Source organism: Diabrotica undecimpunctata, chromosome 2 (assembly GCF_040954645.1).
Source record: "Diabrotica undecimpunctata isolate CICGRU chromosome 2, icDiaUnde3, whole genome shotgun sequence".
Taxonomy (NCBI): Eukaryota; Metazoa; Arthropoda; class Insecta; order Coleoptera; family Chrysomelidae; genus Diabrotica; species Diabrotica undecimpunctata.
Window position 1 is genome coordinate 113,606,252 of NC_092804.1, and position 12,225 is coordinate 113,618,476.

At 32.9% G+C, this 12,225-nt stretch overlaps 1 protein-coding gene across 1 annotated transcript in view; it reads left to right on the plus strand.

The window, feature by feature from the left end:
* The window catches only part of LOC140433870 (neuroligin-4, Y-linked-like), a 1,297,086-nt gene that overhangs the window by 822,523 nt on the left and 462,338 nt on the right, over positions 1-12,225 (plus strand). The window contains exon 8 of the mRNA XM_072521844.1: positions 1,414-1,565. Coding sequence (XP_072377945.1) covers positions 1,414-1,565 — 152 coding nt within the window. The remainder of the gene's footprint in view (positions 1-1,413; positions 1,566-12,225) is intronic.

A 12,225-nucleotide genomic window follows, 5' to 3' on the forward strand; every position in this document is an offset into this window, starting at 1 on the left:
TTCTGTTGTAATTCTTTCTATATTGAACAGCACTTGTAGTTAGCTCGATGATTGCCTTCGTATGGTATGTATTTCACATTAGTTGACCATTCTTTTCTTGGGCATTTCTCTGACGCGTGATCTGCGATTCACTTAACGCAGCGTGCCTGTAATTGCAATATTTCTTTATATGTCCATACCTAGTGCATTGTGGTCTCTTCTCTGTAGCGGTGGGTCAAATTTTATCTTGTGGTGAAATAGAGGCTCTAGATAATATGTGGTTTTGTTGTTTGGTACTGGTTTAGGATCATATATCATGGGTAGATCCAATACCCATGATATATGACCATATATCATGGGTAGTGGATTTTTAGTTTTGTAGTATTTGATATTCTTAAGATTTTCTACACAGTGTCCATGTGTTTCTATAGCTTCTTTTATGTTGTTTTCTTTGACTAAGTTGTGCGTATTTTTCAGTATTGCTCGGAAGCTGCGTTCGTCTTTCAGTTTGGAATTGTGTTTTCTTGTGTGTTAGAGCTTTAGTTATATTATCCTATATTTTTCCCATGTTTCTGGTTGGACTTTGACGTGGTCTAAGCTAAGAACCTTTATTTCTTAGCTATCTTTGGCAATTTGGTCAAGAAATTCTAATAAAGAAGTGACATTCTTAACTCCACGAATAAATATTGGAGATAGTTTGGCGGTTTTTCAGTCTGTGAATGTGAACATATGTCTGTGAATTGCTCTTATTTTCGCTCTCTAAATCATTATCTAGACTTTAAAATTTATTAGGTAGTAGTTGGCGAATTTAACCAATAATCATTTATTTTTGTTTTCTTTACAGTTCTTTTTTTTATTTGCAACTGCTTTCCATCTTTCTGATTGACCTGTGTCGTGTGTATATTGATTGAGATTTTGGATTTGTTATGTTTGCATTAGTTGAGGTAAATACTGTCCCTGTTTGTATCATTGTAAGTTGCCTTATATTTTTGGTCATTTGTGGCATTACTTATAACAGTGTTTACGTAATATAATTTATAATTTACACTTAATATCCTGTGTTATGCGTTTCGTACACTAATAAGCCAAGAAACATTTTTCCAACTAAAGAAAAATAAATTCAGTTGAAAAAACGTTTCTTGGCTTATTTCAGATGCTTCTGAAGATGCTCTAGGAGCGAAAGTATTTGGGCAAGATTTAATAAAAGATTGTGCTCGATATCTGCCTTTTACTTGATTAAAGTTCATTTATTCGAGCATTAAACCATATATCACTTTATGCGTTTCTGGCAATATGTTGAATTTTTATTGTTAAATGAGTTGAATTTTATGTTAATAAATTTAAGACTATTAAATAAATAGTTATTACTATAAGCACTAATCATAATTTTTTTTCTACACAAAATAATTTATATATGTGTATATTTTTTTGCAGAGACAAGGATGTATTCATGGTGAAGACTTACCTTATTTATTTGGTGCTCCACTAGTTGGCGGTTTCATGCACTTTACAAAGAACTACACTAAATCCGAAATGGTCCTATCAGAAACTACAATGATTTATTGGAGCAATTTTGCCAGAACGGGGTAAGTATTTCGTTGATTTTTCTATCTTTAATGTTAGAATGAATAATTTAGCTTAGTTTTCTTTTTTCGGTAACCTCTTTTATGTATCGTTTAATAATACCTACCGTTTACTCGTATAAAAGTATCGTGAATATGTCTGTTGTTACAGCTGACTTACTATAAAAGACCGCATATCCATTAAAATGTACGGAGAACTATCAAAATGTTGTAATTCGATATTATTTTGATATTCTTATTAAAAACAGCGTACTGATTTGTTTATACAAATAGTATATCATGTTACATTTATGAGTCAACCACCCCAATTTATTTTCAGAGAATAGTAAAATCTACTTCAGATATTATTGATCTAATCACTGTTTCACTATTTTAAAACTATTTAGATTAGGTGGCAGAGATACTTCATTTACTGCCTCAATTTTAAAGTATCGTTTGAATATATTTTTACTTTTTATCCTTTTTGGAAGCGTTATGACCTAGAACAAATAATATCGCCACGTATTATTTGAATTTAAATAGTTAGCGCTTTTCAAACAACATTTTTTTAGACAATTGTTAAAAATAATTTAACAATTAAGTTTTATTTAAGAATCAATCTATCGATCTCATTTATACGATACATTTAGCATCCGTTTTCGTTACTATTTAACTTTTTTTTAACTTTCTTGCCATTGAGTTGCATAAGAGAATCTTACATGCCGTAATATGCAAATGAATGCCATTGCGAAAATTAACGTTGGCTGCTGTATCGCTAGATTATTATTTAGCTCCTCATCTGGAAATGTTAACACTCCACAGAGTTTTCCAATTACGTATTAACCATTAACATGTAAAGTGGAAACTTGTACCAAAACTTTTTACATTAGCATTTGCGTTTAACGTTCGTAACAGGCTTATAATAGCATGGCCTACTTATACCAATTTTGGTTTAAATTGAAAGAGCAACTCTAACAATTTATTAATGGGATTATAAATTCTTTATTAAGTCATATTGCATGCGTTATTACAAATTGCTTTAAGAAATTGCAATGTCGGCTTTAAAGTCTTTGATGTTCCATAAAACTTTTATACCAGCAACAAGTTAAAAACTTAAATTGTATACCTTAACAAAGTTATGAAAATGTAAGGAGATATGCAGACGGAATCTTTGACTTTTAGAAAATTCTTTTATGCAAAAATGGTTAAATAGTTGAATAAAGAAGTTAAATAGTTTAAAATGAAGTATATACTGATATACGGATTTCTACAGCTACTCCTGCTGTGCTTTGCTTCAATCGATACCTCCAGTTAGCTTTATTCTCTCATTCTCCTTTTACAAGGTACCGAGGTACCATAATATTGATGGACCACCTTTTCTACTTTATTCTGTAAATACTCCATTGCCAAAATATTACTATCCATCTAATTTGATCTGCTCTTCTTATGTATCCATATCCAATCAAAGATTTTTCTTTCTTACACCTTATTAGATCTAGTGTTAGTGCCATTCTTTTTAAACTCCCTTATTTCTTATAAGGTACTGTGTTTTCCTCTTTTTTCTTTGTTGTTTGCTGATTAGCCAGTTTTTGCTTCTATGATTATTACTTTCCGTACCCTAGTATAAATTCTTTTTTATTTTTTTGTTAACCTTTATATCCCATTATTCTATGTCTCTTAAAAGATCTGATTACTTCATTCTCGACGTTTCGGTTTATTCATTGTATCACAAGTATTGTCGGTATATTAAATTTAAAGTACTGTTAATTTCCTTATTTTCCTTCAATTCTGTTCTTTATTGGTTCTTGTCCCGTTGATAAATATTCTGCTGTGACTAGGTTAACGTCTAATTTGCCTTTGTGTATTTGTGGTCTAGTTTTGGTAGTAGATCTGCTAGATCTTTGACTTTTTGGGCAATTACAATTGTTACAGAAAAAATTTGAATTGTTTTGAAGTCGTATTGAAACCTTCTCAAAACCTCTATTTTTCCTTTCGCACGTATCTGCATAGAGCACGAGATGTGGTATATCTGGATCTAATGATTCAATGCACTTTAATAAGGAAGTTAATATTTCGGCACTTTCCCTTTCTCCCATAGGGTCTCATCCCATAAAAAACAAAACCCTTGATAACGCGAATCAAAGATGGTAAAATGAAGCAAAAAAATCTTCCACTTCACTTTGAATTTAACAATCTCTAGCAAAACTAGCGTATGTAGTTGAAACAAATCTTTTTATAGCTCTGTGCAGTTTTTTTATCCTCATTTTCAAAACCTTTATTGCATTTTTTCTTTGAATACTTTTTCGTTTTCGTTTCTTCGGTTCTCTCTGCCTCATTGCACATGGAACATGAGGCATTTTTTGGTACGTAAATTGCTAAAGGAAGTTTACGGTTCATGTTTTCTGAATATCTTTTGGAAAACTTTGTTTTTCTCTGCTTGTTCTCCAGTATCTTCCTCATACAGGTCGTGCATTTTCTCCACGGTTAGATCTGAAGCAATGTATAACCGGAAACTCCGTTTGCGGCACCAGTGTGATGGAACCTTCGGAAACTTCTAAAGAAATGCCAATACTTTTCGAATACGGGCTTGCGTAGTAGCGTTACTTGCCGGTCTTCATTTTCTCTTATCACAAGTATGATAGTTGCTATTTAGGCTTTTAAATTGCAAAGCGTTATTTGAAACTCTTTTTAATATTGAAAAAATATTACAGAATAACTTTATGGACTTATACATTTTCACGTTCACCGTTAGGAAGGGTGTAAGCTCTGCTTACTTCTTTGTTAAAATTGGAGTCAACTTTTCTATTTCGTTTCCTGGCTAGAGTTGTTTCTTTTATTATGGACCATAGAACGTTTTTCTATCGAAATGAATAAATGCAGTTAGTGTCATTCTCAGCAGATTTTTTTCCTTCCATGATTATTTTGAAAGCTTATATCTTTGGTGTTAGCTACTCTGTAATTTAGTTAGTCTTAAAAAATTAATTAAAGGAAAGAAAAACAAGGAGTATTATTGCAATAAAAAATTTAAACAAATATCATTACAGGCAGGATATATACGTGGCTCTTCGTTTCTTGTTAGGAAATAACAATTTTGGACATAGGCCTCCTTTTTCTTCTTCCACGTCTCTCTATTGTAGGCAGTTGCAGTTTGTATCTACTTCGGGCCTGCGTGTTTCTTCAAGTCATCTGACCATCTAATTTGTGGCATTCCTCTTTTTCGTTTGTAACTGTATGGTCTCCAGTGTATAATCATCTTATTCCATCTGTCGTCTTTCTGTCTTATGGTATGTCCAGCGAACTTCCACTTAAGTTTTGCTATCTGCGTTAATACATCGGTCACTTTTGTTTTGTTGCGGATCCAAGTATTTCTTTTCTTGTCTGATAGCCTGATGTTCAGCATTTGCCTTTCCATGGCTCTTTGGGTCTTTGCTATTTTTCCAGTTTTCCTTTGTAAATGTCCAAGTTTGAAAACCGTAGGTGAGAACAGGTAGTATACATTGGTTGAAGACTCTTGTTTTTAAATACTGGGGGTATTTTCTTATTTTTAGCATATAGGAAAGTTTTCCGAAGGATACCCAAGCCAACCGTATGTTTCTCTTTATTTCTCCGGTCTGATTTTCTTTATTTAATTTAACTAGTTGTCCCAAATATACATATTCTTTTACTTGTTCTATGCAATTTCTTCTGATTGGTTGGTCATGATTTTCGTTTTATTATAAATCATTTGTAGACCTATTTTTGTTGATTCGCTATTTAATCCATACATCCTATTTTGTAATTCTTTCCTCTTATCTGTTATTAATACAATGCCGTCTGCATATCTTAAGTGATTCAAGTATTGGCCACTTATGTTAATACCCAGTTTTTCCCATTGTAGTTTCCTCATAACGTCTTCCAAAGCTTGATTTAATAGTTTGGGTGATATAGCGTCACCCGGTCTGACTCCTCGCCGTATCTTAATGGGCTCCGTTTGTTCAACTATTTTGATGGATGTTGTTGCTTGTACATATGTGTTGGAAATTAAGTCCGTATATCTATAGTCTATTCTCCCATTTTGTAAAGACTTCTTTACTGCCCAATGTTCCAGCTTATCGAATGCTTTTTCAAAGTCTACAAATGCAATATACATTGGGATTTGATATTCGTTAACCTTTTAATTAATATTTTTATCGTAAGCAGATGGTCGCTTGTACTGAATCCTTTTCTAAAACCGGCTTACTCTCTTGATTGGTAATTATCTAACTTAGTTGTTAATCTGTTTGTTAATAGTTTAGTTAACAGTTTGTACATTACATTCAGTAGCGTTATGGGCCTATAGTTTTTTAGATCTTTTCTATCGCCTTTCTAAAATAGTAATAGTTTTATTGCCTCGTTCCATGTGGTGGGTATTTGTTTTGTGTTCAATATTTTATTCATTAGTACATAAAGGACTTTCACTGTAGTTTTCCCCCTATTTTTTAGCATTTCCCCAGTTATTCCATATTTCCCAGGAGATTTGTTATTCTTCATTTCTTTGAGTACCTTTTGTATTTTATTTTTACTGATTTCTGGTTGTAGGTCAGAGTTAACGTTCTTTATTTTTAGTTGTAACTGATTACGGATTTCTTGGGTTGTTTTTTGTTCTGTTTTATAGAGATTTGTATAATATTCGTGCGTTATCTGTAAAATTTCTTTTATATTGTTGTTCTCCACTCCTTCTTTGTTCTTTATGCTATTAATTTGTATGTTTCCCAGGTTCTGCTTTAAGCACTTTATGTTTCTATTTTTTTCAATTGTTTTCTCTATCTTTTCTTCCTGTACTCTCCGTTTACACTCCTTAATATTTTTTCTAATAGTTTTGTTTATTTCTTTGTATTCCATTTTATTTCTGTCCCCTTGTTTTAGTAATGTTCTTCTTGTGTTCATAAGAATCTTTGTTTCCTGGGATATTAAACCTTTTTTTTTGTTGTTGTCTGTGCTATTTCTTTACCCACTTTCCTTAGAGTTTCAGTAGATATCATGTTTATTTCGTCGATATGTTTGTGTTCTATATCTTCCTTGGTCGGCAATATTTCCTTTATTCTCTCACGTCTGTTTTTCGTGTTTTAGTTTTCCATGTCTGTTTTCTGATTATTTTTCACTTGTTTTAAATCTACTATCAATGATCAGCTTGGCTCAGACTAGTCTATGGTCGCTACTAGTTGAGAAGCGGTTTAGGGCTGTTACGTCTCTAACCATGGATTTTTGCGTTAAAAGAATATGATCAATTTCGTTTTTAGTTTCACCATTGGGACTAATCCATGTCCATTTTCTTTGGGGATTTTTCTTAAAGAATGTATTCATTGCATAAAGTTGCTTCTCCTCCAAGTAATTCATCAATGTGTGTCCTCTATCATTTCTTTTACCGTATCCATGGTGTCCTACTTTGTCTTCTTCTTTATAGTTGTTCTCCTATGTTGGCATTAAAGTCTCCGATTATTAGCGTTAATTTTGATTTCTTTTCTTCCATAGCTGTTGTTATGTCTTCGTAGAAATATTCAATATCTTCATCGCTGTAGGTACTTATTGGAGCGTACACCTGTATGATTTTCGGATCTTCTTTTTAATTTAAGCGTCGTACATGCTACTCTATCTCATATGCCCTTGGTAGATTGTATGTGTTTAACCACTTTTTTATTTATTATAAATCCTACTCCATTGTTGGTATTTTCTTCATTACCTTTATAGTATAGCAAATTTCCTAATTTTAGCTGTATTTTTTGTTCTCCTTTTCTTCTTACTTCGGATATGCCGATAATATCCCACTGTATTTTAGTCAGTTCTTCCTCTAGTTCGTGGATTTTAGTGTTTTCGTTTATGGATCTGATGTTATACGTTCCTACATTTATTTTTGTCGAATATTTGCCTCCCCCAGAATCCTTGAGGCGGACCGGTTTCCCGGTGTGGGATTCCAAGTTAGTAACTATACCCACCTGCGATCATATTCCGTTTGTTTCATAATTTGATATGTTTCCTGAAGAGAATTTTTTGGCATTAAAACACCTCGCTTGCCAGACGGGTTGGTGAGTTCTGTACCAGCCGCCCACTCTGGGTCAGACGCTGTTCGTAGCCGTCCACTCTGGATCCGACGCTACTGTTTAGCTAGTTTTTAAGTCATATTATTTAGACAAATTAGACAAAAATACTAGGAGGTACAACCAATTGGGATAAAATAGGGGGGAGAATTTCAATTAGAGCTAAAATTTAAAGATTAATTTTACCTTTACAGATAAATTTTATTAAGCAATCGTATATATTAAAAGGTGGAACAATATTACATTTTATTAAAGATTCTATTCAATTATAGGTATGCAAAATATATTTTGTGCTCTCAAAGAAAATGTGATTCAAATCTCCTACTTTCTGACATTCAGTACGTATATTTGGATCAAACACTTGAAATCTTTCTAGATGTAGGGAGAAACATGCATACATACCATCACAATAATTAATATTAAAGTCAACAGTCTTCCGGGTTAAACCGCATCGATTATCTTTGCGCCAAGCTTTCGACCTCCTCTTTGATGTCTTCTTCGGGGCTACCAAGATCTTAGCCTCATGAGCTCCCAGACACTACTACGCTGATAACTAATCAATGCCTATTCATGTCTGGGGGCTCGGGAGACTGAGACAGAAAGTTGATCCACAGAATAAAAAGTCTAAACTTGAAAAAGCTCTAGTTTTAACAAAGAAAAAGTGTCACATGTGACCAACAAAAAAGGACAGGAAACAGAAACAAATTGAAGCACGTGGTGTTCGTGTGTATTAAGGTATAAAAAAATTGCTTATTACAAGCTTAAATTTTTATTTTAAGAAGATCTTTTCGGAATTAAATCATTCCATCATCAGTTAACTAAAAGAGAGAGTAAAAATACCAATATTAAAAAACACAAGTTAAAATTTAAATATATAGAAATAACACGTTGGTTTTTTACTACTTACATAAAAAGTTGTTAAAAAACATTGTATGGCCACTTAAAAAAACTTTCGAAGGACATCCGTATTAAAATATAATCCTCATGGTTTTTATCAAGGTAAATGCAATAGACTTAACTTATTGATTATTAAAAATCTGAAAATGGGGGCATCTTACATGACCGCCTGTAGCTGGTGAGGTTTTTTCGACTTACAAGTCGAAAAAACCTCTTATGAAGAAACTTTTTATGTAAGTAGTAAAAAACCAACGTGTTATTTCTATATATTTAAATTTTAACTTGTGTTTTTTAATATTGGTATTTTTACTCTCTCTTTTAATTAACTGATGATGGAATGATTTATTTCCGAAAAGATCTTTTTAAAATAAAAATTTAATCTTGTAATAAGCAATTTTTTTATACCTTAATACACACGAACACCACGTGCTTTGTATTCAACAGGTATACTAGCCACTCCTGGATATCTCCACTTCATGGTTTGTTCCAGTTTCACTTTTAAGAAACAAATTGGTGAAATAGGTAGTAGAAATTTATATAACGATCAGTGTATAATTAAGAAGCTTGTGAATATATATATATATATATATATATATATATATATATATTTTATTGGCAGAGACTGTGAATCAGCCAGTTACAACATAACCAATACCTTAAACATAAATATTTTATGACCGTAAAGTCCATAAAATATCAATAACGAACAGCTGAATAATATGCTTTAAGAACTAAAATTAAAATAAGATACAAGTTAACACTAGAAAGTCGGAGAAACCAATTTGGCCCCTGTTGCGATTTGAAGTTATTGCAGTTCTTTTATTTGACACAATAATAATTTCATATTTTATTACTTTTAATATTTTGATACAAAGTCTTATTTAACGCAAAAAAAAATTGTTTGCTAAATTTCTTAAATGGATTTTCTAACAAACCTACCATAGAAGTCTGAAGGGGCCAAACTGGCCCTGTATTAATTATTATCGTTTTCTCGGAAATTTGACGATTTCTTTTAACTTTCTGTCGGATAGATAAAATTATGTTTATGTACGTTTATTCCTAGAAGGTATTTTGTTACATACTGTTTGTTCCTTGAAAGTATTTTGTTTATTGAGCGGTTTATTAGGTTCTGCTGACTCTCGTTTCTAGAATATTGAAACATTCGTTTAATTGTGAAAATTCAAGACGACTGTAAAGATGTCTCATCGTGGACTATCAGAGCTTGAACTTCTTAAAGAAATACGAAAAATACAAGAAGATGTTTCGGAGGTGAATCTGAATTTGCAGAAAATAATGAGTCAGACGATGAACAATACGTGTCACCACAAAATAATGATTCAAGTGACTCTGATGCTTCAGAGCAGTTAGAAAGTTTTATTGTACAAGACTCGCCAATTTATGTAAACACTGCTTCTACAACTCAACAGCACGAGTCAGCTAATTTTATCGTGAATCCAAGTGCATCTAAGCCAAGTCACAAGAGAAAAAGAGGTCAACAAGGAAAAACTATTTCAATCGGAGACACCGAACAATCTAAAGACGGAACAACGTGGAAAGTTATTGATTCTGGATCAGTACCAGGTAAGATGATGATTTTTAGTATCTTCATATTCATTGAATGTTTGCTCATTACAGGACGCCGCGCTCAGCATAACATTTATCGAGAGGAATCAGATCCTACGTCGTATGCAAAAAGGAACGTGAGGAACAATTGTGTGGTAAGTGCTTGGCATCTAATATACAACGACAGCATGTTAGGTCATATAAAAGAATGCACTATTGCAGAAGCACATCGATGTTTGAAAAATGACACATGGACTATAACTTTTTAAGAACTGGAGGCTGGCCTTGTTATTATGTACGCAAGAGGAGTCTACGGCGCCAAAAATTTCCCAACCAACAGCTTGTGGTCAATAGTATGGGGTCCTCAGTTTTTTAGGCAAACTATGCCACGAGACAGATTCAAGGATATTATAAAATATCTCAGATTTAACATAAAGCAAACGAGATCTGAACGATTGAAAACCGACAAATTTGCTCTAGCCTCTGCGGTTTGGAATGGATTTATAGAAAATAGTGGTGCATGTTACAAACCGGGAATAAACCTTACTGTGGACGAACAACTACTGCCTTCTAAAGCCAGGTGCCCGTTCACACAGTACATATCAAATAAGCCGGATAAGTTTGGCATAAAATTTTGGCTTTTGACATGCGTGGAATCAAAATATATTGTAAATGGTTACCCTTATACTGGCACTGATCATCTACGCAAGAAAGATACAAGTGTTGGTGAATATGTTGTTTTGCGGTTAATGGAAAATCAACTGGGAAAGGGCAAAAATGTTACGACAGATAACTACTTTACATCGTTAAAATTGGCCAAGGCATTGCAAAAAAAATCAAGAAGTCTTGTGGGTACTTTGAATCGCAACAGAAAGGAAGTTCCTCTAAGCGTAAAGAGTAAAAATGGAGAATTATATGTTACCCATATATTCCAGAGCGACGAAAAGATAACACTTACTGCACACCAAGGAAAGAGTCACAAAAATGTGCTTTTGTTGAGCTCATTACATCAATCAGTGGATGTTGCTGTCGATGGAAAAAAACTTCCTCAAACAGTAAGTTTTTATAATAAAACAAAATACGGGGTTAATGTAGTGGACCAAATGGCGCGTCTTTATACTACAAAAGTTGCTTCAAGACGATGGCCAATGCACGTGTTTTATAACATTTTTGACTTAGGAGAAATAAATGCATGGATTATTTATAAAGAAGTTGCTGGAAGTAAAATCAGTCATCGTAAGTTTATTCTTCAGCTGTGTGAAGAATTACGGGCTCCATACCTTGCCTCTCGAAATCTGGTACTATACCCAGCACCACCGGATTTACCAACCACCAGCACTGTTACTAGTCAAAAAAGAAAAAAATGTCAGTTAAAAATGTTTTGTAAAGGAAATCATACTTTCAATGAGTGCCACGGCTGTAACAAGGCAATGTGTGGCAAATGCCAAAAACTGCAAACTGTATGGTGTTCCAAATGTTTAAAATGAAACTAAAAAATTAAATCAAATTCTATCGTTAAGAGTTTATATAATTTCTTAAAACTGTTTATTTTTATTTTTTGTTTATTCCCAAATAAATAGTTAATTCTAAACTTGGTTTTTATTGATTTAGGAACTTGGGGCCAAAATGATCCCTTCGGGCTTTCTAGGTAGGTATGCTAAGCCCGACTTTCTAGTGTTAAATATAGCATCTTTTCAACATCATCAGTGTGTTCAAAAAACGGTACACATAATATAATTCAAAATTCCTTTTTTGTATTATCTCCTTTTTATCTATATTTACATACACATAAGATGATGAGGTTCTCAGAGTTCCACAGCAATTTCTTGAGCAGATATCTACTCAATCCGACAGCTGCTTTGCTATGGACTGTCCAAGTTGCTCACCACAATTTTGCATATACATATATTTTTTTGATAGTTGACACTACAACACTATTTTGGTACTTGACAGAAATTTTACTAGTGCATTATAAATTCTCTCATTTCCATTAGCTAAGAGACTAAGGATATTAAACGAGGCCTATACATTAAGGTCATGTAATTGTTAAATAAATTGATCTGTTTCGAAAAAAATATGATCTAAATCACCTTTTTTGCCACAATTTTGACAAAGATCACTTTCGAGAACATAAATTTTATGTAGATGTGTGGGATAACAGGCGTGGCCAA